The sequence below is a fragment of the Lachancea lanzarotensis genome, scaffold LALA0S06 (genome assembly GCF_000938715.1).
Source record: "Lachancea lanzarotensis genome assembly LALA0, scaffold LALA0S06, whole genome shotgun sequence".
Lineage (NCBI taxonomy): Eukaryota > Fungi > Ascomycota > Saccharomycetes > Saccharomycetales > Saccharomycetaceae > Lachancea > Lachancea lanzarotensis.
The window spans coordinates 79,514-105,869 of NW_019212884.1; the positions used below are offsets into that span (position 1 = coordinate 79,514).

The 26,356-nt window shown below is 44.7% G+C and overlaps 16 protein-coding genes across 16 annotated transcripts; 7 read left to right on the top strand and 9 right to left on the bottom strand.

Annotated features, from left to right (window-relative positions):
• Nucleotides 1-271: 271 nt before the first annotated feature.
• On the bottom strand, nucleotides 272-2,014 carry XKS1 (LALA0S06e00738g1_1; the record flags this gene model as incomplete). The annotated part of the gene is made up of 1 exon (XM_022771706.1): nucleotides 272-2,014. One exon carries the CDS (start codon nucleotides 2,012-2,014, stop codon nucleotides 272-274), a length of 1,743 nt encoding a protein of 580 aa, XP_022628883.1.
• Nucleotides 2,015-2,388: 374 nt separating this feature from the next.
• SPC1 (LALA0S06e00760g1_1) lies at nucleotides 2,389-2,655 on the bottom strand (the record flags this gene model as incomplete). The annotated part of the gene is made up of 1 exon (XM_022771707.1): nucleotides 2,389-2,655. The coding sequence occupies one exon, from the start codon at nucleotides 2,653-2,655 to the stop codon at nucleotides 2,389-2,391; it is 267 nt and encodes an 88-aa protein (XP_022628884.1).
• Nucleotides 2,656-2,889: 234 nt separating this feature from the next.
• Nucleotides 2,890-3,669, bottom strand: CAL4 (LALA0S06e00782g1_1; the record flags this gene model as incomplete). The annotated part of the gene is made up of 1 exon (XM_022771708.1): nucleotides 2,890-3,669. The coding sequence occupies one exon, from the start codon at nucleotides 3,667-3,669 to the stop codon at nucleotides 2,890-2,892; it is 780 nt and encodes a 259-aa protein (XP_022628885.1).
• A 1,287-nt stretch (nucleotides 3,670-4,956) lies between these two features.
• On the top strand, nucleotides 4,957-5,862 carry LALA0_S06e00804g (LALA0S06e00804g1_1; the record flags this gene model as incomplete). The annotated part of the gene is made up of 1 exon (XM_022771709.1): nucleotides 4,957-5,862. The coding sequence occupies one exon, from the start codon at nucleotides 4,957-4,959 to the stop codon at nucleotides 5,860-5,862; it is 906 nt and encodes a 301-aa protein (XP_022628886.1).
• Nucleotides 5,863-6,050: 188 nt separating this feature from the next.
• Nucleotides 6,051-6,407, bottom strand: LALA0_S06e00826g (LALA0S06e00826g1_1; the record flags this gene model as incomplete). The annotated part of the gene is made up of 1 exon (XM_022771711.1): nucleotides 6,051-6,407. The coding sequence occupies one exon, from the start codon at nucleotides 6,405-6,407 to the stop codon at nucleotides 6,051-6,053; it is 357 nt and encodes a 118-aa protein (XP_022628887.1).
• Nucleotides 6,408-6,620: 213 nt separating this feature from the next.
• Nucleotides 6,621-7,808, top strand: GPI14 (LALA0S06e00848g1_1; the record flags this gene model as incomplete). The annotated part of the gene is made up of 1 exon (XM_022771712.1): nucleotides 6,621-7,808. The coding sequence occupies one exon, from the start codon at nucleotides 6,621-6,623 to the stop codon at nucleotides 7,806-7,808; it is 1,188 nt and encodes a 395-aa protein (XP_022628888.1).
• Nucleotides 7,809-7,973: 165 nt separating this feature from the next.
• Nucleotides 7,974-8,717, top strand: SKI6 (LALA0S06e00870g1_1; the record flags this gene model as incomplete). Its single annotated transcript, XM_022771713.1, has 1 exon — nucleotides 7,974-8,717. The coding sequence occupies one exon, from the start codon at nucleotides 7,974-7,976 to the stop codon at nucleotides 8,715-8,717; it is 744 nt and encodes a 247-aa protein (XP_022628889.1).
• A 115-nt stretch (nucleotides 8,718-8,832) lies between these two features.
• Nucleotides 8,833-11,316, bottom strand: FYV8 (LALA0S06e00892g1_1; the record flags this gene model as incomplete). Its single annotated transcript, XM_022771714.1, has 1 exon — nucleotides 8,833-11,316. The coding sequence occupies one exon, from the start codon at nucleotides 11,314-11,316 to the stop codon at nucleotides 8,833-8,835; it is 2,484 nt and encodes an 827-aa protein (XP_022628890.1).
• A 913-nt stretch (nucleotides 11,317-12,229) lies between these two features.
• TMA22 (LALA0S06e00914g1_1) lies at nucleotides 12,230-12,829 on the top strand (the record flags this gene model as incomplete). The annotated part of the gene is made up of 1 exon (XM_022771715.1): nucleotides 12,230-12,829. The coding sequence occupies one exon, from the start codon at nucleotides 12,230-12,232 to the stop codon at nucleotides 12,827-12,829; it is 600 nt and encodes a 199-aa protein (XP_022628891.1).
• A 164-nt stretch (nucleotides 12,830-12,993) lies between these two features.
• On the top strand, nucleotides 12,994-15,195 carry YPP1 (LALA0S06e00936g1_1; the record flags this gene model as incomplete). The annotated part of the gene is made up of 1 exon (XM_022771716.1): nucleotides 12,994-15,195. The coding sequence occupies one exon, from the start codon at nucleotides 12,994-12,996 to the stop codon at nucleotides 15,193-15,195; it is 2,202 nt and encodes a 733-aa protein (XP_022628892.1).
• A 250-nt stretch (nucleotides 15,196-15,445) lies between these two features.
• PMT6 (LALA0S06e00958g1_1) lies at nucleotides 15,446-17,701 on the top strand (the record flags this gene model as incomplete). The annotated part of the gene is made up of 1 exon (XM_022771717.1): nucleotides 15,446-17,701. The coding sequence occupies one exon, from the start codon at nucleotides 15,446-15,448 to the stop codon at nucleotides 17,699-17,701; it is 2,256 nt and encodes a 751-aa protein (XP_022628893.1).
• Nucleotides 17,702-17,726: 25 nt separating this feature from the next.
• On the bottom strand, nucleotides 17,727-20,114 carry ELP2 (LALA0S06e00980g1_1; the record flags this gene model as incomplete). The annotated part of the gene is made up of 1 exon (XM_022771718.1): nucleotides 17,727-20,114. One exon carries the CDS (start codon nucleotides 20,112-20,114, stop codon nucleotides 17,727-17,729), a length of 2,388 nt encoding a protein of 795 aa, XP_022628894.1.
• A 355-nt stretch (nucleotides 20,115-20,469) lies between these two features.
• Nucleotides 20,470-22,236, bottom strand: ILV3 (LALA0S06e01002g1_1; the record flags this gene model as incomplete). Its single annotated transcript, XM_022771719.1, has 1 exon — nucleotides 20,470-22,236. One exon carries the CDS (start codon nucleotides 22,234-22,236, stop codon nucleotides 20,470-20,472), a length of 1,767 nt encoding a protein of 588 aa, XP_022628895.1.
• A 298-nt stretch (nucleotides 22,237-22,534) lies between these two features.
• PCT1 (LALA0S06e01024g1_1) lies at nucleotides 22,535-23,695 on the bottom strand (the record flags this gene model as incomplete). Its single annotated transcript, XM_022771720.1, has 1 exon — nucleotides 22,535-23,695. One exon carries the CDS (start codon nucleotides 23,693-23,695, stop codon nucleotides 22,535-22,537), a length of 1,161 nt encoding a protein of 386 aa, XP_022628896.1.
• A 715-nt stretch (nucleotides 23,696-24,410) lies between these two features.
• YCH1 (LALA0S06e01046g1_1) lies at nucleotides 24,411-24,848 on the top strand (the record flags this gene model as incomplete). Its single annotated transcript, XM_022771723.1, has 1 exon — nucleotides 24,411-24,848. The coding sequence occupies one exon, from the start codon at nucleotides 24,411-24,413 to the stop codon at nucleotides 24,846-24,848; it is 438 nt and encodes a 145-aa protein (XP_022628897.1).
• A 119-nt stretch (nucleotides 24,849-24,967) lies between these two features.
• On the bottom strand, nucleotides 24,968-25,456 carry ESS1 (LALA0S06e01068g1_1; the record flags this gene model as incomplete). Its single annotated transcript, XM_022771724.1, has 1 exon — nucleotides 24,968-25,456. The coding sequence occupies one exon, from the start codon at nucleotides 25,454-25,456 to the stop codon at nucleotides 24,968-24,970; it is 489 nt and encodes a 162-aa protein (XP_022628898.1).
• Nucleotides 25,457-26,356: the final 900 nt, after the last annotated feature.

Consider the following 26,356-nt stretch of genomic DNA (forward strand, 5'->3'; position numbering starts at 1 on the left):
TTTGTGAAATTTCCCGTGTGGAATTTTGAGATCTTTACGGGAAGTTATCGGTGACTAAACAGTGTGGGGAAATGCATGAGAAGCTGAACCTGCTACCAATCCGTAGCTGGCGCTTCTTTCAAAAGTATTCACAGGTTTTGGGGCACTGGTGTGATTAACCAGCTATAAAATGGTTCTAAGGGTTCAACGAAAATCAACTTAATTATCTCATTTGTACATACGCTCGATAGTCCAGAACTTACTCTTGGTATTCAGTGTGTACGCTACATTTTCACAGGGTCTTCTCCAACTCGCTTAGTGCATGAATCTTACCATTGTAATACAGCCAGTCATTTTCTTTTGTCGAGCCTACGGAATTGACATCTGTGTCCCATCTGAAATTTTTGTTTAGGAACTGGTCGAAGGTCAACGACGTCAGCTTTTCATACGACAGATGTGACCATAGGGCCCTATAGCATCCACCTAACGCGCAAGAGTTGGGCGTTTCCAAGCGGAAATTTCCCTCTGTGGCTCCCAAGACCTGCGCAAACCGTGTAACAATCGCATCATTTTTGGAGGCACCTCCAACAAAGAATGCTCTCCTGGGACGTTTTGTGTACTCTGTAAGTGGAAAGTTGTCACAGTCGAAATGCACTAGAGAAGATCCCATTCTGCAGTTCGTGTCTGCGCAATCCTCCGACAAAAGCGGACTGATTCTGACGCGACAGCTCAACGCCTGGGATTCAACAATGTTTTTGGCATCGTGGGCCACGTTTTCAAATGATTCGACCAAGTTTAGCTCAACACCTTTCCCGTCGGAGGATTTGCCAAAGATTGCTCGACGGTAGGAGCTAGGAACGTTTGGCACAATTTCTCCTAGGGGGAAGTAGCATGCAATTTCGTTATCATTATTGAGAGACTGTGAAGTGACAGCAGTGTTGAAAGGCTCCCAGTCGTGCGTTTCGCTCAGTTCATCTCTGATCTTCTCCCTCGCAAGTGCACCATTACAGTAGCAAATCATGCCCATGTAATGTTTGGGGATCGTTGGATGAAGAAACAAGTGATAGTTGGGGGACGGATGATATTGATCTGTAACGAGCAGAATCGTTGTGCTGGTACCCAAAGACACTAGAACATCATTAGGTTGTAAGGGTAAAGAGCATATGGTGGCTAGGTTGTCTCCGGTGAAAGGGTAAATTTGGCATTCGGGATTTAAACCGTACTTTTTGACAAAGTACGATGAGATGATGCCTACGGGGGCCGGTTTCTCAGATGGTATAGGAGTACCCCCAAGCTTTTCTTTAAGCCTCTGCGTGTCTTCGTCGATCAACTTGAGCAGGGTGTCGTCGTAAGCGCGTTTTTCAATATCATACAAATTCATACCACAAGCGTCCGCTTCTTCCAAAGTAGTGAATTGGCCGGCCAAAACAGAAGCCAGAAACGATGATACCAGTGATATTTTGTGCGTATTGGCATACGTTTCAGGTTCTTTTTTCGCAATCTTCAGGATTTGAGGTCCCGTGAAGCGATGATGGGCCCTAGAACCGGAGACATGCGCCAATTCCGCAGCTCCACCGCATGCTTCTTCGAATTGTTGGCACTCACTTCCGGTGCTGTGGTCCTGCCAATTTGGACACACGTTTCTAGAAAACGCACGAGCTGCAAGTTGATCCTTTAAACTGGCATCCTCGGTAAGCTGAGGAAGCAGCTCGGGGCCCTCTTTCGACCAATACACGGATCCATGCTGTTGGCACGATCCGCTCATCCCCTTCACCATTGACAAGTCGATATTAGTCTGCTGGCTCATTTTCTCGAATACTATATCGATTGCTTCGAGCCACATTGCTACCGGACATTCGGCTGTACCGTCTTCATGGAAGTAGACTCCTTTTTCCGTCTTGTACTGGGCCAAATCCTTCTCAAAAACGACCGTTTCTGAATGAACTAATCTCAAGTTTTGGTCAATGACCAAGCATTTTAGCTGCTGAGTAGAAAGATCGAATCCCAAGTAAAGAGCCCCCAAATGGTCAGTCATTTTGAATTTCTGAGCCTTTAGTTGTTGACCGAGGTATAAGCGATCGGAGACGAAGCCGTTGATTGTTTATCCTTAGGATCTTTTCTTTCCTCCACCTTATTTATACCTTCGAGCTTTTATACCAATTGGGTGTATTCCGCTGTATACGTAGTATCACGAGATTGTTTGCGATAACATGACCGAACCGGGCAAACTGCCTTCCTAGACGTCTACAACTCACTCAAACTGGGTCGAAGTAGCAAGAGTTCAAATCTCTGGGATTCGAAACGTACAATGGAGTTGATATGACGAGATCCTTTTCAATTGGCTTCGTTTTCGAGAATGTTGAAAAAAAGGGCTTGAATTGCGCGAAAAACAGAGCGATTTCAAAATTTTTACACCCGAATCTTGGGCTTGACCCATTCAAGGCGTTTCTTGTTGTACGTTGTGTAGCTGGGAAGAGTCACAAGCATACATAGTGCGACGGTGGCTCCAAAACCGATCACTAGATTGAAAAGCGATTGGGTGAGAAACCCGATTAAACTTGCTGAAATAGTGCCGAAAAGTAGAGCACGATGCACCAATTGGTCCGTGCGACGCTGACTGGCAAAGTCAATTGGGAACACTAGCTTTTTCTGGATCTCTTGGAGCACTTCAGACATGTCTTTTTTGGATGTCTAGGAGTTCTCAACGGGATGATGTATCGTCTGGGCACTAGAAGTGATCTTTTATTGGGTGATTTCGTGTAGCGTGCTATAATCAGCTGACATTTGCATGTGGTGTACGGGTGTTTAAAGATGTTCCATTCAAATCAGTATGCTTGCCTTATATCTTCGATCAACGAGCTGCATCTGCTGAAGCTATACCAGGTGGTTTGTGTGTACTTGCTTAGGCTGTTATCTGGATTTGTCCTCTCTTTTGTTCTCTTCTGTTTCCTTCGAGTGTTCTTGTAGTTCTGTTAGAACCTCGACGCGGGCAGCTGCACGTTCTTCTTTACTTCTCCAGTAGGGCCAACCGTCTTCGAGAGCTCCATTTTCTCGAAGGTTGTCCATTTTTTCCTTCACCTTGTGTTGCTGTGTACAAAACTCAATCACGAAGACGCTTGTATTGACACAGTTGACCAGACGGTTGACTTGTGTTTGCCAAGGATCGAGAAGATCGCTCCGCAGCTCTTTTTCCAGTACTTGGGTTTGAAGCGCAGATAAAGAGTATTGTTGCTGAACGGGTAGTTTTCGAACAAAATGGCATATCTGTATGAAACCTAGAATGCAGTTGTGCATGGCTCGGAGTGTTGGTAGCATCCCCACAAGAAATTCAAGGTCATTTTCTTCAATTCGCCTTAAAACCTCTGCCATTTCGTCATAAAGGGTTTGTGAACATTCACGAGTTTCGTGTAGAAATTGAGGGCTTAGCAATGTCTTGAGCGTAGCTGGACCAAGTTCATTCGAGGACTCGAGCACTTTTCGTGTTTGAGACATTAACCCTTTCGTTTTTAAGCGCAGTTCTTCAAACGTCCTGTCTGCAGCTGCGGTATCGCTTTCCCTTGATTTATGGAAACACACGAAGAACGTTAAGCTTATAAAGCTCTGCAAATATTGCTCTAGAGCGAGTGTGCAGTTACGCATTTGTTCGTTGAGATCACCAGGCTGTGTCGTTTCCACTGTGACCTCGGACATGGGAAGTGAATTGAAGCCAAACAGAAGAAGGGAGCGTGATGAGATCTTAAGAACAGTTTTATGAGGTAGCAGAAGACCTAAAATTTCAGACAAACGGGTTCATTCGACGTGAAAAGGGAAATCTTAACTTGAATAACTTGTAATAATTACATTAACTATACTATATTTCGAGGTCGATGAGACCATAACGAAAGACTAAGAAAAGACGACAGGGTGAGCTCTCAAGGGCTGGAAAAATGGCATATATAATCTTTGATATATTGTTTTAGTATTGTTTACTCCGGAGCTGGAATTTCCTCAGTCAACGGCTAAGCGTTTGAGCTTGTCAACCGCGATCAAGAAGAACAAAGTATGAACGATGAATCTTAACGAAAATGAGAAAAAGAAGCTATACTTTCATTGCAATTGTGCAACTGATGCATGGTGAACATTACGACACTTATCAAATCTGAATGTCTTGCTCGTTTGCCCTTCTCTAGGTCGATGTCTTCTTCCTAGTTTTTACCAAAAACTGTCCCAAATATGGAAACGAAACGTAGAACGCAGTGGCGAGTAAGCGTCGATTCGTACGGGTGATATATCAGACTATCACCCCGCGGTATGGTTGTTCCTATGCTGAAAGATCAATGACTATTTTTCGATGACAGGACGGTACGAAATGACAGACAGCAGAGGACGAAGTGACAAGAAGTTAACCCAGATGTAGGATAGCGTCAGCATTGATGAGACATCTTTGATGATCACCGAACAGATTCAGTTGCTGGTAAAGATTCACTGGAGATTTAAACTGCTATTAAACATGTGTTTGAGACAACATCCCTCTTGCAGTTTTAATAGACCATCTTTTTTTCGAAATTGTGATCACAGCTGGCAATCCGAGAGTTTTATTCACTCAAGTTTCTAATTTCAGATTGTAGGGCCTAACAAAACATTTGGAACCGCCTTAGAATAGACCAGGAATACTCACCGCTCCACCAGAATATAGTGTAATTCCCATTTCCATTTCTGATTTTAATGTCCAGGTTCTCATTGCGAAGTAGGATACCTATACCTAACACCGTCTACATAGTCGGAATTTCGTCTACAATTTTACCAACACCAACAAATAAAGATCAGGTCTTTCAAAGCGCTTGCTCAGGTGCTTTTAGTCGTCGCCGGGAGTGGTATCTCATTGTTAAACAGTGTGTGTCATTACTAGAAAATGAAAAATTTAGGCGATGAGCTCGATGAGCACTCTTGAAAAACGTCCAATTCTCGCAACATTGCAACCAAAGTAGTGTCTCTACAATGGCTGGTACCGCTGAAAAAAATGTGGCAATACCGAATGAGACGTACTCGCGTTTAATGGGATTTGTTGCGGGTATGTTCTCAGGATTTGCTAAAAATGCGGTAGGACACCCATTCGACACCATCAAAGTGAGATTACAGACGTCCCAGGATACTGGACGATTCAGGGGACCTTTGGACTGTGTTTATCAAACGATGAAGCAGCAAGGTGTGCGGGGTTTTTACTTGGGGTTCACTCCTCCACTGGTTGGATGGATTTTGATGGATTCCGTCATGCTAGGATGTCTTCACAACTACCGGATGTTGTTGAAAAAATACGTTTACACTCATGAGGAGAAACTACCGCTTTCGGGGTGTATATTAAGTGGGGTCATGGCTGGCTGGTCCGTCAGTTTTATCGCTGCGCCAGTTGAATTAGCAAAGGCTAAATTACAAGTGCAATACGATGCCTCTACTGCCAAATACAAAGGACCCATCGATGTGATCCGCAAAGTCTACGGCGTCAATGGTGTGCGAGGACTGTACAAAGGGTTGATTAGCACTCTGATCTTCAGAACCAATTTTGTATACTGGTGGGGGTCCTACGAGCTACTCACACGGTGGTTTAAGAAAAACACCAACATGAGTGACACTGCGATTAATTTCTGGGCGGGTGGCTTTAGTGCTTCATTTGGATTCTGGACCACGGCTTACCCCAGTGACGTTATCAAGCAGGTGGTGCTCTGCAGCGACAAGTACGACGGGAGCTTCAAGTCTTGGAGAATGGCAGCGTCGGATATTTGGCGCACCCGAGGTCTGCCGGGCTTTTTCAAAGGTTTCGTGCCTAGTTTCTTGAGAAGTTTCCCTGCGAACGCTGCTGCCCTAGCGTGCTTCGAGTTTGTTCTGCGGACAAGCGGTGCCAAATAGAGGACAGCTACGCCCCCATCACAGTTAGATAGACGATACAACAGTAGGCTTTATAAAATGTGTCATTTTTGTTTTCTTGTATGGTGGATGCATCGATGTTCCATTCCGGAGCTTAAACTTTAGAATATATATATGTATGTATGTATGTGCAAAATATGAGGGATAATGACACGACCTATGCAATGCGGTCACACTCTTTTTTCTGGACTATTTGAGCTACCTTCGCTGTTTCCCAAGAACTTCTGTAACTGCTCTTCGAACTCAGTTTCGATGGAATAGTACTTCGATAGGCTTTCTAAGCTTTTAGATTGATGTATTTCGCCTTTTGGGACTACCAGAGCCGGCGGTTTGGGGTTCGGTCTAGTTTCACTCGCCGTGGCCACAATTCTTGCCGCTTCCCACGGTTTAAGCCGTTGGTGCATATTGGAGTCTTTACTAAGAGATGATGAAAGCGTTACGTTTGGTACATGCAGAATATTAGGAACGGGCTTGTCGTTGACTATATGATCCACCAACTCTTCATAACTGAGTTGGTGCTCATCCATGTTCAACAAGTGAAGCGCAAGTTCACGTTGTGTGAACGCCGGTGAAGCTTTGTTCTTCACTGTCGTTAATGTAGTGAAATTAAGTGAGTTTAGTTCATCAAAGTATGGAATCTTAGCATTAAATTGACTCAAAAACATAAGCTGTGAGCCACAGAGTGCTTCTGCAAGCTCAATTACGACGCCATTGAGTTTCAGGTGCCGTGTTTCACTAGCATGGTAACTTTCAGCTCTCGAACGCTTTTCTTCGTTGCGTTTGTTTTAAGAGTTGGGTTCTTTCTCTATGGCATTTACCAAGATGAGCATTTCGACGTCAAATACACAGATATAGACTATTTTGTGTTTCACGATGCTGCAGAATACGTTTTTCGAGGTCTCTCTCCCTTTCTGCGAGACACTTACCGTTATACGCCACTTTTGAGCTGGCTGCTAGTGCCCAATCACTACCTCAATTGGATCCATTTTGGCAAGATGCTCTTTGTAGTGTTTGATCTGTTGACAGGAGCACTGATTTTGGCGCTACTAGATTCAGAGACACATCGCAAGCGTCTTGTCCTGAGCTCAATATGGCTTCTAAATTTTATGGTTATCACTATAAGCACCCGCGGAAACGCTGAGAGCGTGCTGTGTTTCCTGATCCTGCTTTCACTATACTGTCTACGTCAAGGAAGGTACGTTGTTTCCGGCCTGATCTATGGTCTCTCTATTCATTTCAAGATATACCCAATCATTTACAGCATTCCGATAGCGGCATACGTTTATTTTAACCAAAAGGCTGGGCTCGGAGCCCTGCTCAAAATCGGAACTGCCACGCTTTTTTCTTTGGGATCTTGTTGCTACGGGATGTACCGCCTTTACGGAGACGAGTTTCTGGACCAAGCATATTTTTACCACTTGTATCGCACTGATCACAGACACAATTTCTCGGTTTTCCACATGCTGTTGTATTTCCAGTCTGCCCTTCCCGACCAGTCATACGGTGCGCAACTGGCTTTTTTACCCCAAGCGTTGGTGACACTAGGACTATCGGTGCTGGTGTTACGCAACCGCAGCTTTCTGAATCTGCTCTGCATACTGTTCCTACAGACTTACGCTTTCGTTACGTTCAACAAGGTGTGCACGTCGCAGTACTTTATTTGGTACTTGAATTTCCTTCCCTTCTACCTCGCAAGGACTCAGCTCTCTAAAACCAAAGGAATCTGCATAGCTATCGCATGGAGCGTTACACAGGCACTATGGCTTCTCCAAGGCTATTTATTGGAGTTTAAGGGCCGAAATGTGTTCTTTCCCGGTCTGTTTTTGGCTAGCATATCATTTTTCCTTGCCAATGTGTGGATTCTGGGTCAATTCATTCAAGATTTAGCTCGTTCTAATGCCCACATCCAGCAAAAGAAGGATATTTAGGTACTGTGAGCTGAGTCCTTTGGACATATTTCCATATCGTCGATTTTTGTTTTACGTTGATCCCAGTATAATGTATTTTTGAAAAATTACAGGTTCATCGAGAAGACTTCAACATTTAGTTAAATCGAGTACATCAAAAAAGAGAAGTAAAGACCTCTTCAAGCCATGTCTAGACTTGAGATATACTCTCCCGAGGGTCTCCGTGTGGATGGTCGTCGGTGGAATGAGCTTCGTCGATTTGAATGCTCAATAAATACACATGCCAATGCATCGGATGGTTCGTCTTACTTGGAACAGGGCAACAATAAGATCATTACTCTAGTGAATGGACCGCAAGAACCTAAACTACGCTCACATACGAATGCAACGAAAGCAGTGCTGACCGTTTCTGTTAATATCACCAGATTTTCCAAAACCGAAAGAAGCAAGTCATCTCATAGAAATGAAAGACGAGTGCTCGAAATGCAGACGGCTCTAGTACGCACTTTTGAAAAAAACATACTGATGCACCTGTATCCTCGGACTCAAATCGATATCCAGATTCACGTTTTACAACAAGACGGAGGCCTCATGGGCTCTCTTATCAACGGTATTACTCTGGCTTTGATAGACGCTGGTATTGCGATTTACGACTACATAAGTGGGGTTTCAATAGGACTGTACGATACGACTCCACTTTTGGATCTGAATACAGTCGAAGAAAATGCTATGAGCAGCGTTACCTTGGGAGTAATGGGGCGATCGGAAAAGCTATCGTTGCTGCTTGTTGAAGATAAACTAGCACTCGACCGCATGGAAAGTGTTCTTGCAATTGGAATTGCGGGTGCCCATCGCATCAGAGACCTCATGGACAAAGAGCTGAGGAAACACGGCGAGAAAAGACTAGCGAACGTATCATCAAATCAATAACTCGTAATGGTTTTACCTAAATACGAAAATATAACAACCACAGCATCAAATCCTACCTTCCTTTTTCGTAATCGCTATCATTTTGAGCCCCAAACCTCTGGGAGTATGCTGCAAATCAGATCTTCTTTATTCCAATCGATGAGAAAAGACCCTTTGATTTCTCCTTCATGGAGTGTGAGAAAACTTTACGCTTCAGGTGGGAGACATTCTGATTGACATTTGCTACTGTATTGCTTACTGTCATTTTCTTACCTAGCTCATCAGCTTGCGCGTATGCGTCTTTGACGTGCTTGTTTACCTTGTAATCGTCGAAAATGTAGTCTCTATCTGACGCAGATGACTTTAAAGCATAGTTAATCCATGTGTGCAGGCCGCTATCGTAGTCGTTTAGGTCCTTCGAATAGTTTTCCAATTCACTTATTTTGCCTGCATGAGTTTTGCTTCTCGATTGGAGTATGGCATCCAGATTCATCGATGGAACTGTCTTTTTATTCAACTGTGCGATCTCGCTGGAGTTCGGGGCTTGTACCGAGAAGTCTTCCTTCAGGTTAGAAGAATGCTGCCTCTTTTCGCCATTGAGGTGCTTCAGTATAGAGTCAGAATCTGCGAATGTATTGGTCCGCGCACTATTGGGCACATCTCGAGGTAATGGAGGTAATGTACCATGGTTTACAATTGCACCTGGTACATTGAAAATAGTCTGGTTATCATAAATTGTCTTGGTGTCGTAAACTGTATCGGTGTCACCGCCCATAGTACCAGCTGATGCCGGGAATGCATTCCATGCACTTGCGGCATCAGAGTACATAGATATCGCTCTATCATTTCTCATTTTTGAAGGATTGAGGTCAACCACTTGGCCATCTCTATCAATCACGTATCCGTCAGGAACCTGGGATGTAGATGGCGCACCACCCAAGAATCCCGCTCTTGTCGCGTCAGTGTCTGGTTGCCACTTACCTAAGTTGATCGACTGTCTTAAAGCCGACTTTTTACGATCCTCATTGGTACCCACTGAGTCACTATCATCCGCAGCATCATTTGTAGATTCAGGCCCGCTGTTCTTCCCTTCGTGAGAAACTTTCTGACTGTCTATAGGCCTTTCACGAGAGGCCTGAATACTGTCAGTGATTGAGCCACTTTCGGAGCTTACCAGGTCACTTTCCGCGTCGTCTTGGCTGCCATCAGCTTCAATTTCTTCGTTTTTGGTGGCATCCTTTGGAAGATCTTTCATGATCTGAGCGTAGTAGCCGTTTTTTGGAACTCTTATGACACTTTCAGCGTCGTCATCGTCATCTGAATCGATGACACCAGTATCAGCGTAAGAGTGTTGTTTGTCGTTCGTGACATCTTCCTCCTCTTCTGCTATGGAGTCTTGCTCCGCCCGGTCCGAGGGACGAAGCTCCGTTTTAGATGTGTACCTTAAATGCAAAGGTGATGAAGCTTGTCCTTTATGCGGAGATCTAGAGCTCCCACCTGCAGATGAAGATTGCGGGCTATTGTTTCCATACTGATTGAAAAATGAAGCATTATCCTCATACCCATCAGATGAATTGATGCTGGATTTTCGATTCGTGGATGATTCCTCAGAAGCATCTGTTACCACGCTCCTCCTTCGCGAATGTGAGGACCTCACTGGCGTATTTTGATTTGAGAGTCCTTCATGTAACTCGCCAAGTGGATTGCGCTCCTCACTAAGTGACCGGTTTGAACGACGTGACCCGAAATGCGACCTTCGAACTTCATCCTGACTTGACGAATAGTGATCTGCGTGTAAGTTTTCCGACGGAGCGCTAGAAGACGTTTCTGCCGAAATCAAGCCTCGTAGTTTCTCTTCTTGAGGAATCTCGTCTGAACCACTAGAATTGTGCGTAGCATCACTTTGAGCTCCCTTAGATTTTGAATAATCTTCAAATTCGTCAGAACCAATTTCTGGATCATTTTTCAGAAGACGCAGCTCTTTTTGGATGTTTGAGGACTCTAATTCCGAAACTGAATCCTTTCTATCACCCAAAGACTCTTTAGGAGAGTCCAACGACGGCTTTACGTTAGCGGAATTTTTGGTCTCTGTACTGTTTCTATGGCCATCCTCGAGAGAACTTGCCGTCTCAATTGGTTCCTGCGAAAGCTCATTACCACTTGTTGACTCTTGTTTGTTCATTAAGCTTGCAAAGTATCCTGTCTGGGGTACCCTGTATTCTTCGTCATCGTCGTCATCAGATTCTGAGTACTGAAATTCCGAAGCCACAGAGTTGGCACCTTCCTTATTAGCATTTGCCAAGTCCGTTTCATGATTTGGAGTTTCTTTATCGGATTTTTGACCACTTGAAGCCGATCCCGTTGATGAACGTTCGTCTGTGCCTTCATTTATCTGGGAATCTTCAACCTTCTTTATTATTATTTCGTTTGTGGGATTACCATTGCTCAATTCAGGCAGAGGTGGTGCTTTTTTACTGATCGGTTTAGACCCAGACGGATTACTTGAGTGATCGAAACCGTCCATTTCTTCGTCACTGCTGTCCCATTCTTGACCGTTATAGTTTCCTTTGGAAACGCTCACCCATCGCTGCGATTTTTTCCTCCCAAAGTTATCGCTCATTAGAAATCGATCACAGTATCTAAACCAGGCTCTAATACAAGCCTTCAACCGTCACTTGACGACTTCTTTGGGCTTGCTCACCGGGTGTTCCTGATGGGCATCTCTCTCTTGTTCCGGTATTGAATTATACATTGTGGGCTCCTCTCAGCGTGTATAGTGATATACGTGTTAGAGAGCCAGAGTGTTACTTGAAGCCAGTTATGGACTAAGCTGTGACAAGGTTCAAGAGCAGAACATATTTGGTGGGCTGAGTGGCGAGGGGAGAGAGTGTGTCTTGTGAAAAGAGTGAGATGTACTGGAAATCACGCGACCTCATTAAATAAAGCTTGACTTAGGTTTTTAATGGACTCCTGGCTTATGTTAAAGACTAGTTTTTAGTGCTCCAGGAAATCAAACTGCTTTGGACGCTTATTGAAATCCTGTTCAATGGTTTCAACCTTTTCTCGAACGTCAGCGACAGAATAGTACAGAGTGACATCCAATTCACTAATTCTGGCTATTCCCATCGGCTTTCCTACTCGCTCTGAAAGCTCTGTTGCAACAAGCCTATTTTGCATCAAAGTATATGCCGTACTCCACGGGTAGTCAAAGGCTTTTGGGAAGACCATTGTCATTTTTACCACTACTGTTATCAACAAAAATAACCCCAAACAAGACCTTCACACATTCAGCAAACTCACACTAGGCTCCACAGTGCTGGAAAATAGCACACATTGCATCATAAACGTCCAAAGTCTACAAGTCAGGCTCTTAGAAACAGAAAGATTCATTTGAACACATCTCTCTCGTACAACAAGATCACAAATCTCAATAACCAAGATCGTAAATTAGTAGATGAGCTTAGCTCTGCAGGAATCGATTTTCCGACAAATGGATCATTCACAACAGCACTGTTCCCTTGCATCTCTGCACCATGTCTCTCAAATCTGTTGTCTACTGTGATGTATGCACTTACCCCCTAGATTACTGTGAGTTTTCCGGGAAGTTGAAGCGTTGTAAGGTCTGGGTGCAAGAAAAGCATCCAAGTCTGTATTCCAAATATTACGACGATGCAGCGGTCGAAGAAACAACCAGCAAGCTGGCCGCCAGCTCCATTGGCGACGAACGTGAAGAAAAACTGGAAAAGGACCTCAAGAGACTGCAGTCCAAACAAGAAAACCGCGAACAACGAGAATTGGCGAAAAAGCTTTCGTCCAAAGTGATCATTAGAAGAGAAGCCCGTACTAAACGGAAAAGTATGGTAGCCATTAGTGGGCTTGAGGTGTTTGAAATCGATATGAAGAAGTTGGCCAAGACGTTTGCATCGAAATTCGCTACGGGCTGCTCAGTTTCCAAGAACGCCGAGAAAAAGGAAGAAATTGTCATCCAAGGTGATCTGGCAGACGAAGTCGAGGCCTACATCCACAAATTGCTGGAGGAAAAGGGAATGAAAGACGTTAAAGTCGAGAAGATTGACACGAAAAAGAAGAAGAAACCTACCACAAATGCTGATGGGACTCCGGCAGAGGAGTGAACTGAAGTTTTTGGATTCCACACTCGTACATAGTGACACCACCAGGTCTATATCTATTCATATATAGTAGAAAACAGATAGACCTCGCTAGCGCAGACTAATCATCTCCAGATCGAGCTCTGTGCCACAACCGTGTCGATCCAGGTCTCGCAACTCGCTCCAATATGACCCAGGAACTTGAAGATAACTCAATTGCACTCCAGGACCGTTTGCTAGGCTGTGGCGTGTTCAGTTGTTCAGACAAAGAGTTGAACGCTCTTTTGAGCCTGCATTATAGGACCCATTACCATGTATTTGGCAGTAGCACTGCCAATAAAGACGTTTTCAAGGTTCTCCTAGGTGAATTGAACAAAGTTGACCATCATAGTCTTTCTAATTTGGTCAAAAAGAGAATATGGGTGAACCTGCAAGGAATCTTAAAATATCAGCTGTCAGACGTGAAGTCAGCACAGCGGTCTTTGGAAGAGGCACAACAGGTGGCACTCGTACCGGGACCATTTGAAACCTTTTTGCAACTTGAAACTTTATATTTCATTGGAGTGTTGAAAACTGAAGAGGAGACAGTACACCACTATTTGCAACATATCCCCAAGCTTCTCACGGAACTACCGCGCGAAGCACACGCTTTAACGTTTCATTACTTGGATTTAATGGTGGCTAGACTTCAAATGAACTGGAATGAGGTGCTCAAGCATTTGAAGCCCTCTAACGTGACCTACTATATCGCGGTCCAAGCAGACTCTGCCGACCATGAGCAGCAGTTACTCGAGATTGGAACTAGATTACTCAAGGCCGCCAAGTTTCCCACCGCTGAAGAGCGAAACGATTTCGATCTAGAACAATTCCATGTGGTTCTTCAATACTACTTCCTCAATCGCGGGTCTCCCAAAGCGGAATGGCGCAACTTCATTGTACAATCTTTGGGTAAAACATTTCAAAGTCTGGAGGTTTCAAGAACAGCCATGATATATTTTGGTCTGATTAAAGAAAATAAAGAAGCGGTTTTGAATTTCGTCAATTTTATGAGCTATAACGAGAACTATAAGCATCTAAATGATGGCCGTTGGCTAGATATCGTCTCGATATTAGAGAGCTATAGGTTCATTGCTAGTCAACCCGGTGATCTCGAAATCGAAAATGTGTTCAGTGTCGATGGCTTTCTACGCAACTTCAAGACCTTACTTCGCGAGTTTTACGACAAAATTTCGCTGCCGCTGATAGAGAGAGAACAATCTTTGGATGTGGCCTCAAACGCGACCAGAATTTTTTTGCCCTCAAAGCTTTTGAGAATCTTGGCGCAATCTTGGAATTGCCTATATGAATACGAGCGCGAGGATATAAACAGTTTTTTCCAGTCTTTCCACACATACTACCTGGCTAACGCAACTGCTGTTGACTCTACTTCTGACACTCTCAATTTCAACTATGCTTATACGTTGGCGCAAAAGCGCGAAATAGCTCAAGCCATCAAGTTCATCAAGAGCGCTATCCTTGAAAAAGAGCCCGAAAACTATCGTGCTTGGCATTTGCTCGCTCTGTGCGAGTCGACGAACGAAGACAAAACAGTTTCTTTCAGGATAGTGTGCTCGGTACTACAGGCTCTACAACAAGCGCTACAAGATGGCACGACGTTATCCACCGCCGAGAGATGGCAAATGGTGCATCTCAAACTGACCCAGCTTAAAATAACCGTTGATATGTTTGGTGTCGAGGACGCCCTAGAGCTTCTTCCCGAGCTCTTTGAACTCCTCGATTCTGCGTTTCCTCCCGAAATGACAGATGGTTGCAACCTAGGTCCTGAGTTCAACAAAAGCAAAGAGTATCTCCAGCAAACTGTGTGGTTATTCGTCGTGAAGCTGTATATGTGCTGGTCTCCAAGCGACTCCCGAGAAGCTCTTGCAGAGTCCCGCGCTCAAACTACGAAATTCCAAAACCTCAATAACGACTTGGCCGAGGGTTACATGTCTTTGGCCACAGACAAAAAACGGTCTCTTGAGTTGTTCGAGAAAGTATTATTCTACGACCCGATGAACATTGACGCTACCGTTGGATTTGCCAAATGTCTGATACCGGATACTGACGAGAACGAGGTGCACAACATGGCTGTACAGAAAAAAGATGCTCCCCAAAATGACGCTTTCATTGGTGATAAAGACAAATCTGCTGCGTTTGCCAGACTCAAAATTTTACTCGAAGCGATCATCGACAAATCTATAGACGGTTACCACTCACCAGAACTCTGGTGGTATTTGGCACAAGTTTACGAGAATTACGGGGACCGCGAAAGAATGGAGTCTTCTCTATGGAACTGTGTCAAGTTCGAAGAACTGCGACCCATTCGCGATTTCAAAATGTGTAATATTTAGGTTCATGTCTCAATTCTTACCAGAAGAAGCCAGAAAGAAATCATCTAGCTTCCGAACTAGCTGATACTACTTAAAGTTGAACTACAAGGCATCTTTTCCGGGATCTTCTTGTAGATGTCACTGTTTCCGCTTCTTTCCTGAATTTATAGCCTTATTTATACCAAAGTTGAACGCCAAACTTGATCAAAGAATCCTTCAAAAAAACCAAAAGGAAGCTCCGGCCAAGCTAGTATTTGCATCTCATCAAGCAATGACCACAACTGGGTTTTTACCCAAGTCATCTGAGCTGAGGCTTCGGGACCGGAATAAGAACTTTGATGAGAACTTTGTGAACAAAGAGTTAGCTGAAGAATCTGAAATTCTACCAGAGGGCGAGAAAGAAAAGGGCCAATACCGTGAAAAAGATATCAGCTCAATCATAGAGTACTTAGGGGCTGGAATCATTACAATTTTGGCCTTTTATGTGAGATTTAGAAGAATCGATGCCAGCAACATAGTGGTGTGGGATGAAGCGCATTTTGGGAAGTTTGGAGCGTATTACATCAAAAATGAATTCTACCACGACGTTCATCCACCGCTAGGTAAAATGCTCATTGCACTCAGTGAGTATTTAACCGGGTTTGACGGAAGCTTTGAATTCGACTCCGGAGCACCATTTCCAGAGGGCGTTAACTTCAAATTCATGCGCCAATTCAATGCGTCATTTGGCGCCCTTTGTGCTCCTCTCATGGTACTGTCAGCACGGAACATCGGCTTTAGTTTTTTGGGCTCGATGCTACTTGGACTTATGGTGGCTCTGGAATTGTCCTACATAGCCTTATCCAAATTCATTCTTTTGGATTCCATTCTATTGTTCTTCACTGCCACAACGTTTTATTGCATCACTAAGATCCACACGCTGCGCAAAAAACAGTTCACGAAAAAATGGTCTTTGTGGATGCTCCTGCTGGGGATATCCATCGGATGTGTCTGCTCTGTAAAATGGGTAGGTTTGTTCATCACTTTGGTGGCCGGCATCTACACCGCTACGGACCTTTTCGTTAGCTACCACGATCCACGAATGAGTAAAATCCAATACTATAAGCACTGGGTGATTCGTGTGATCAATTTGATAATCATCCCATTCATGATTTACCTCTTTTGTTTTAAGATCCACTTCACCATTCTGCATAAGTCAGGAACAGGCGATGCTTCTACGAACACGCTATTTCAAGTGAATCTTGAGGGAAATAAGATCGAAATGGGACCCAGAGATGTCGCTTTTGGGTCAACAGTAAGCATCAGATCGCATGGTCTCAGTCCCAATCTACTACATTCACATGTCCAGCTCTATCCTTTTGGTTCAGGTCAGCATCAAATAACCGGCTATGGTCACTCTGATAATAACAACCATTGGGTGATCAATTTCTCTAGAGGATCTGGAGAAGATGTTGATGCGAACGGCTTACTTCGCGGCGACTCTATCACCTTGCACCATGACTCAGAGATTCGTCTTGTTCATAAAAACACCAAAGCCAACCTACATTCGCATGACATTCCAGCTCATGTCTCTAAAAACTGTTACGAGGTTTCAGGGTATGGAGACGAGATGGTCGGCGACACGAAGGACGACTGGATTGTTGAGATCGTTGAGCAGCTCCACTCTTCCAATTCTTCATTTCCAAAAGAAGATTCTACCGTGGTTCATCCCATCTCTACCAGTTTCCGGCTAAGACATAAGGAACTCGGATGCTACCTTGCATCGACGGGGCTGGCTTATCCGGCCTGGGGGTTCAAGCAGGCCGAAATTGTGTGCAAGCACTCCTGGACTAGTCGCGATAAATCAACGTGGTGGAACATCGAAGACCATTGGAATGAAAATAGAGAAAAGGCAGAGGGTTACGTTCCTCCAAAATCTAAATTCTGGGCTGATTTTGTCTTGATAAACTTTGCAATGGCTTCTTCTAACAACGCCTTAGTTCCAGACCAGGACAAGTATGATTCTTTGGCAACTAAAGCATGGGAATGGCCTACACTTCATACCGGTCTCAGAATGTGCGGATGGAGCCTCCAAAATGTGAGATACTATCTGCTGGGCTCGCCATTTCAAACCTGGCTCTCAACCGCCGCCTTAGCGCTAGCCGTGCTGTACTTTGCACAACTAACGCTTAGATGGAAAAGACAATCTTTGAGAGTTACAAGTGATGATCTTTGCAAATTGGGAATACAAGGTGTTTTGCCATTCTTGGCATGGCTATTACACTACCTACCTTTTGTTTTCATGGGGAGAGTCACTTACGTCCATCACTACGTTCCTGCGTTGTATTTTGCCATAATCGTTTTTGGATTTCTGCTGGAGAGATGCATTCCTAACAGATATCATGTCAGAGACTTCTTGTACGTGTTTTTGTTCGGCGGATGTATCTACATCTACATTCTACTTTCACCACTCGCGCAAGGAATGGACGGTCCTGCAAAAAACTATAAGAATTTAAATTGGTTAAGTTCCTGGACAGTTACATTCTGATCTCTGAGCCGAGTTTTGGGTAGTGTTAATTTCCTGATGCTTTCTTCACCTGTTCGAGCGCAACGGAATAAACACGAGCAGAATGGTCTGCGCTTGCAGCTGCCAACGTGAACGAACCATCTTCGTGATATGACGACCACCTTAGTCTATTGATTCTGTCCGCTGCTGTAATTTCGTCATTTAGCTCGATGATTTTGTCAAAGTCATCATCATACAATTGTAGTTGAATAGAACCACTTTCTAGCCCGATCGCCAATAAGACTTTTGCATTGATAAGTTCAGGGTATACCGCTAGGGCCGTTACTGGTTCAGACAGCTTTACGTGGGATATCTGCGTATACGTTCCTGATTCAGGAGTGAAGCGCCAGGCTTTGACACTTTTATCTCTTGAAGCCGTGAAGAAAACTTGACCGAAGTCCAAAGGAGCCCATTCGCAGTCCCAAATAATTCTGGTGTGAGCTTTTTCGTTCTTATGGACCAAATCAAGTTCATTGGTTGATGAGTTTCTTTCCCAAATAGCCCATTGTCTATCGCGACTTACGCTCAGCAGATGTGTATTATCCTTCGAAAATCGTAGTCTGGTGATGGTCAGGTTGTGGAAAGGTTCTGCAGGTTTCACTTGTAGCCATGTGTCCACGTCAAACATTCGTATCACAGCGTGCTGCGTATTGTTAGACTTACACGCCGACGCTATCAACTTAGCATCAGGGCTCACGTCCAAGCATGAAATTTCGTAGCCATGACCATACAGCTTTTCGATTTCTGGCCACAGGGTGTGCCTCTGAAGCTGATCTTCAATTGGCGGCTCTGATGAAGATGTGATGAGATCAAAGGAGATATTCTTTGTTTCGTTAGATTCCCTCACGTCAGGGTCATCATTTTCTTCTAGCTCGGCTTCTGTGGTAGCTTTACTAGATAGACCAAGTGCAGGGAGCGATGCGGACTCGGGCATATTGTTCTCGTCCTCAATAGAGATACTAGAGAATTTGTTCAAGATTTGAGCAACACCTTTTGGCTCTTCGAAAGATCTTAGAATCTTTTCGTCACCGCCGCTAACGAATTTCGTATTTGAAATGGGTTCGACGCACACCATGTCGTAACCATGAATCTGAGGTCTTGAAAACTCGAACCAAGAGTCCGAACTTTTCGATTGACGGTCGGTACATTTGGCAATCAGTCTTGTTGTTTGATCCAAGGACGTCAGCAATAAGTAACGACCATTAGGCGCCCATGCAACATCTGTGACAGCTTTGACCGGACCAGTTGGAGCGAGCTGTTGATCCCATAAGCCTGAACTGTCCGATTTCCACATTCTCCAAGATCCGGTCTTTCCATTAGTTACAATGTAGTCTTCTCCATCTTTGATTAGCCACGAACACGACCAGAATCCCCCTGCAGACCCTGTAGCAGTGGATGCACCCTTAGATGACAGCTCACCAAGTCTGGAAGTACACACCCACACCCCAGATTCCTCATCGGGTTCCCACACCATAACTGCGGTATCCGCGGTTGACGCCAAAAGACGTAACTGGTTTTCATGCCATTGCACACTGGAAATCCAGTCGTCGTGACCGATTATCAAAGCTTCAAAACTGATGGCAACTTTGAAATCCGGACCGATTGAGAACTTGTTTTGTTTGTTGCTCAGGAGCTTGAGCTTAGATTCGTCCTCGTCTGAAGTATCGATGAGCTCGTTCACTCGTATTTTCCACAGCCTAATGTATCGATCTTGAGACCCCGTGGCAAGCATCAAGTTCCCGGGTGATTCCTTGTGGAAATCCATGGCTTTGATCCAGTCTTCGTGACCTTCCAGGACAGCTGCCTGCTGGAATTCAGATAGTTCTGAAGTTTTCGGTTCCCACAGAAAAGAATATATAAGAACGTCAGTGCTAGTCCCGCCAATGGCCAGCAGGATTTTGTTGTTGTGGATCTCCTGCAAAGCCAAGCATAGAGGAAAAGTGTTCTTTCTGGGCTCGAAGGCGTGAATCAGTTGTGCTTCGTCTGCATCGCCTAGACTCCATATGGAGACCGATCCATCTGCACAGCCAACAACGAACATAGTCTCGAGCACTGAAATGGCAGTAATGGAATGTTTATGGTAGGTCAATGTCTGGATGCATTCGAAAGTAGCGCTACCGTTTTCTAGTGTGCTATTACGCTTTTTCCAGATTCTGATCTGGAAGTCTTCCGATGCTGAAACCAACAGATTTGTTCCAGGAACAAATCTGACACAAGTGACTTCAGCGTTGTGGCCTTTTAAAGTCTTGAAAACCCCATAACTACTGGAATCCAAAGGTTTCCATAAAGCAATTGTTTTTCCAGCTCCAAAAGCCAGAATTTCGTGCTCAGAAGAGTAACAGCTGACTTGAGTTTGTCTGTTGCCACCGATGAAAATACCCTCTTGTACAATCATCGCAGTCCCTTGTTGTTAGGCGGTAAAATGGAGTTGGAATTCGATGAGATGCGATGCGATGAGATGAGATAGATGCGATGAGATGGTGAAAAATTCCTTAGTACAAAATGATACAAATATTCCAATGCTCGCTAGCTAACACAACTTGAACAACTCAAGTTAGCCGATAGATAGAACTTTAGTGCGTGAACCGTCCATTCAATGGACAGGTTTAATTTCTGGATGCTACATTATTTAGTGATTGTTATAAATATCTAGACAACTCTTAGATTTCATTCTATGAGTTCTCTTCAAAAAAATTGAACGAATTTGAAGTGTGACGTTTGCTGGTGACTCCTTTAGAAGGAAGTTTCACTTATGCGTCGGTGACACAGCCCAAAGAAGCATTGCGAACAAGTTTGTGGTACTTGGAAAGCGTTCCTCTGGTGTAACGAGGGGCAGGAGCGACCCATTCGGATCTACGCTGGGCCATTTCTTCTTCAGAGATAGCAACATCGATCTTGTTGTTGTTGGCATCGATAGTGACAACGTCGCCATCCTTGACGAGACCAATTGGACCACCCTCTGCGGCTTCTGGGACAACGTGACCGATCAAAAACCCGTGGGAACCACCTGAGAATCTACCGTCAGTCAACAAGGCAACGTCTTGACCCAATCCGTAACCCATCAAGGCGGAAGAAGGCTTCAACATTTCAGGCATACCAGGGCCACCCTTAGGGCCTTGGTAACGGATCAAAACCACAGTCTTTTCTCCCTTCTTGATTTCCCCGTTTTCCAATGCGCGAATGAAGCCTGCTTCTTCGTCAAAAACACGGGCTTTACCCTGGAAGAAAGTACCTTCCTTACCGGTGATCTTACCAACCGAACCGCCTGGAGCAAGGGACCCGTACAAAATTTGTAGATGACCTTGAGGTTTGATGGGGTTGGACAAAGGTCTGAAAAGGTCTTGTCCCTCTGGTAGAGCAGTAGCTTTTTCAGCACGCTCGCCAAGGGTCTCACCAGTCACAGTGATGGTGTTTCCATTTAGCAGACCTTGTTCGAACAACGACTTGATAACGGCTTGAGTACCACCAAGAGGGTAAAGGTCCGACATCATGTATTTACCAGAAGGCTTGAAGTCACCCAACAATGGGGTTTTGTCACTAATGCGCTGGAAGTCATCTGGTGTGATCTTCACGCCTGCAGAACTGGCCACAGCAACCATGTGTAGCACAGCGTTGGTAGAGCCACCTGTAGCCACGACATATGTGATAGCGTTCAAGAAGGATTCTCTAGTCATGACATCACGGGGCAAAATACCCAGTTCCATGGTCTTTTTGATAGCTTCACCGATGTTGTCCAATTCAGCAAGTTTTGCATCGGAAACTGCAGGGTGGGACGATGAGTTAGGCAAAGTGAGCCCAAGCACTTCGGCAACCGAGGCCATTGTGTTGGCAGTGTACATACCACCACAGGAGCCTGGTCCAGGGCACGAGTGCTGCACCACATCTAGACGTTCCTTTTCGGTGAAATTCTTGGACAAGTACTGTCCATACGATTGGAAAGCGGACACAACGTCAATCTTCTCTGGGATCTTCTGCGAACCACAGGTGGGGCTTCCAGGCATGATGGTACCTCCGTACACCATGATGGAGGGTCTGTTGTGTCTACCAAATGCCATCAAGACACCAGGCATGTTCTTGTCGCACGAAGGAATTGCAATGTTAGCATCGTAGTGCTGGGCCATCATAATAGTTTCGAAAGAGTCAGCGATGATTTCTCTACTTTGCAAGGAGTAGCGCATACCATCCGTACCCATGGAGATACCGTCTGAAACACCAATGCTGTTGAATTGCATTCCTTTCAAGCCGGCCTTGTTAACAGATTCCGTGATCCTGTGGTTAAAGTCCATCAAATGCATATTACATGGGTTACCACTCCACCAGCAAGACCCAACACCGACCTGCGCCTTTTCGAAATCCGCTTGCTTGAATCCGGTAGCGTAAAGCATGGCCTGAGACGCACCCTGGTCCTTTGGTTCAGTGATGATATGAGAATATTTGTTCAACTTCTTGCACACATTTTGAGAGCTTGAAAACTGTCTTCTAGTTGCCGCGTTTGACAATCTGCCAAGGAACACCATCTTGAAGTCGATAAACTACTGGAAAGATTCAATACCCGGCTCTGGAGGTGTGTTATAACGGAATTCAATGTTACCAAGCTCATCTCATCGCTTAAATCATATAGTGAACCAATCAGTCATGATATTTCAAAAATTTTTCAGTCACCTGAGTAGTGGAAAAAAAACGCCGGTACCGGCATTCTCGTAGAACCAGAAGCCGTCAAGCGAGTGACAGAGCATAAGTGAATAACAGGGAAAGACCAAACCAGTTGTGAGATTCGTACTTTCAGATAGCTGGAAAATCGACTTGGGGATAGTTTCAAGAAGAATTTGAATGTTGGTCGTCGTGAGGATCTTGACTTTCTTTCTCGCCGTCTTCACTGCCGTTTTCTTCGTCGTCTTGGAAGTGTTCGCCGTAGCTTGATTGATCACCGTAGGTGCGGGCAAATTCAGAAGCCGGTGAGGATCCTCTGATGGATTTTTGGGGTGGATTCTGGCCCGCTAGCTTGGCGTAAACTTTTTTACCCAGGGTCTTCCGCAGCAGCATTTCGCGTACTTCAACGTATAGATCTTTTGAAGCGTGGTTGATGGAGTCGTGACTCTTTTTGAAGTAAGAACGGAATTCTTGGACGTGCTTCTTGAAGTCCAATTCGTTTTTCTTGAGCCATGACACGTTGAGATCGCGTCGTGACGCACCCCGCGCAAAGTTACGCATCAGATACTTGTCGTAATCGCGAATAATCCGAGTGATGATGTCGCTGGTGGAAATGCCGTCTGTGCGCTGTGTGGCCACAAATTTGCCCAATTCCTTAACAGGACGGTAGATATCGTCACTATCGGATGCAGCATAGGGCAAATCGTCGTGCGCGACGTAATCAATGTTGTGTTGCTCGAGGAAGTCAGTCGTCAGACACCAAGGTGCATCCTCAATCACTTCGTCGACCCATTTGCAATGCCGCAACGATTCGTAGCGCTGCTGGTCCGTCAGAACCGTGAGACCCTTCAATTTATGCGTGACACGATCCGAAGGAACACCGCAAATCAACTCAACGTTTGGCATGCATTTTTTGCATTGTTCAAGTTGCTTCATGTGGCCCAAATGAAACAAATCGAAAACTCCATCTGCATACACACGTACCAGTCTGTCCTTAGGCGGCAGATTGAGTGCGAACCCGCGTGGGCGGTACTTACGAAGTTCTTCTGGTAGTTTTTCATCCAATTCACGTTCCCGGGCGTCCTGAGCCTCAGCTTCAGCCGTTGACAGTGTCCGTCTTTTCTTGGATTTGTGACCCGGATTCTCTTCGTTTTCGCTCGATTCCTGGTCGTTAGGGGACGTTTCGGAATGCGATGACGTTGAATTAGATCTGGTTTCGTCAACATCGTCAGCGGAGCGCTTTCGGTTCAATTTGAACAAATTTGTGAGCGATCCACCGCTTGTGGAGTTTGATTTTCGAAGTGTCTCATTTGAACGTTTAGCCATCGTTTTTTCTCGAGCTGGAAATTGGATTCTTAGGTAAACGGGACCCTGTGAAGCCGATTAAATAGGTTTCAGGCCCTGAAGATGGCTTTGTGTAGCTGCAATGGCTGGTTTTTCTTGGACCCTGATGAGTTGTGATCGTTTAATTCAGTGAGTTAGTGTCCCAATTTTAATGTCTGGGCAAAAATGATATATATTACTTTACGTAAGCAGAACTGATTTTATGAGTACCGAAATTGTTCACGAGTACATATCACGTGGATTCCTTGATGCGTTGCGAGTCGAACATGTCCAAACTTTTAAGCCTCTCAGAAACGACTTCTGTTACAGGTTTTCAGATGGTATACGACTGTCCTATTGAGTAAACAGCATTCATTCTTATACAAATGCTCTCAACGGTGCATCACATGGATTGTGGAATTCTGAGTCGACGATTTTAAGTGAATGAGATGACCAAGGAAGAAGCATGGTGGGTCAGTGCAACATACTGGCGTGTAGATCACGGGAAAGGCTCATTGAATTACTATGGCCTGAGCACGCGCGCGCCACTTGTTAAAACATATTACAGCGTACGTGAATCATCGATAGGCATTCGTAGAATATGACTGAGTCCTTTACCTACGTCTTAATTACGTATCTAACGCATACCAACTGTCAAACAGACTCTTCAATACCCACAGAACTATCGAATAGATCACTCCTGTTATTTCTCTAAACCATGGAATCGCGTTCTATCGCTGCGATCAAGTATATAGATGCTTCCGAGCTATTCAAATGGCTCAAATCGGGCCATTCTACGTCTAATGAGCCTTTCCAGATCATCGACGTCCGGGGTAGCGACTACGTAGGTGGACACATCAAAGGTTCGTGGAACGTCCCGTATCGTCAGCTTCGTGACGATGTAGAGAAGTGCCACGAACTGCAGAACCAATTGAAAAACGCAGCAGGCTCGAGCGTCGTAAATTGTGTTTTCCACTGTGCATTGTCTCAGCAGAGGGGTCCCTCTGCTGCAATGAGATTTCTGCGCCTGCTGGAAGACGAAGATTTATCCAATTTTAGGATATACGTACTGCGTGGCGGGTTCAATCATTGGCAGAGTCTCTATGGCGAAGACCAGAGTGTCACTGAGTCGTATCAGAAGGACTTATGGACGTGACTGAATGATCCCAAGACGTAATATGTATTGTAGAGAAGGAAAAACAACACTAGAATCGAGCATTATAGGTAGCCGTACGAATAGATTTTGAATGAGGACGTTTCTCTCTCCCTCTCAGTTCAAGCTACCCTTTTGATTAGATGGACTCCGCTAGCAGATTCCACTGGGCCCGAAATCTGGCCCACTTTCAATGCAAACGCAGCTTTCTCAAACGACGGTTGCATATCGCCGTGTGCAAAGAAACCCAAGTCTCCACCACGCTTGAAAGATGAACAATCACTACGGAATTTCGCCAAGTCCTCAAATTTTTCTCCTTGCTCGATTTTACGCTGGTATACGGACAATTCTTCAAGCGCTTCTTCTTTCGTAATTGTAATGGGATCAGCGCGATGTGAAGCAGGTCTTTTCGAGTCTTTGTGTTTGATAAGCAGATGCAAGCACCTTACCCTCAGTGGGTGCTCCACGAGGTATTTTTTGAGCGCTGCATGGTCCGTTTCTTCGGGTTCTTCCCATTGAGATTGTTTGGTCTGCGGATTGAAGAAATATTGTCTACTTTTAGATTTGCTAAAACGGACCGTCCAAGGCTCGGGCAAACCGTTACTAGACATTTTGAGTAAGCGCGTTAACGTGGGAATAAAAGCAGATGAGTATTACGACTGTTCACACGACGAATCTTAGCTAACAGGTCGGTTTACTTGTATGAATAATGGTGTTATCCTCGTATTCGAACAGTATTTAATTGATGATGAGCCAATTTAAGGTCACGTGATAATGGTGGAGGGATCAGAAAAAGTACCTTTTTGGAGCTTCATGGGTAGTTTTGATAATTCAAGGCATTTGAGGATTGTAAAAGATTTAAGCTAGCGCTTAAACGGACCGAAACGGACAAGAATCGAGAAAGTTGGGATGATTATTTGTGATATGGTCGGTAGAGCGGCCATTGTGAACGACAGTATAAAGGATAGCTGAGACAAAACTGCGGTGCAAGGTGTTGCTCATGAGAGAGTAGAAAACACGATCTGAAAAGCCATGAGAAAAAAGAGTCACGTGATACTTGTCGCACTATTACAAAGTGACAACATCTCCAAACGGTTGTAATCAAACCCCTGGCGAGTCTAACAACCCATCGAGACTTTGCTTTTCGTATTCTTGAGACCAGTGTGCTCTAAGTTGGACCACGCGTTGAAAAAGGATACACCGATTAGCGCTATAAAGTGCGGCCGCTTTTTCCGTCGTCTCCCGCTTCTCAACAGGCACAAGAAGACACTAGAAAATACAAACTCCAAATAACAAACGGCATAGCAACGTATCAATGGCTTCAAAGGCCATGGATCTCAAAAATTCAAAGATCTTATTGTTCATTATCATGTGACGTAGATTACGTAATAGTGATACTCAATATAATCTCGATTCTCGTTTTCAGTGACCTAAAATATAAATTAATAACACCAATGGTCCAAGATCAATAGCTCACATCTATATACCACTTGATGACCACACCAAAACTA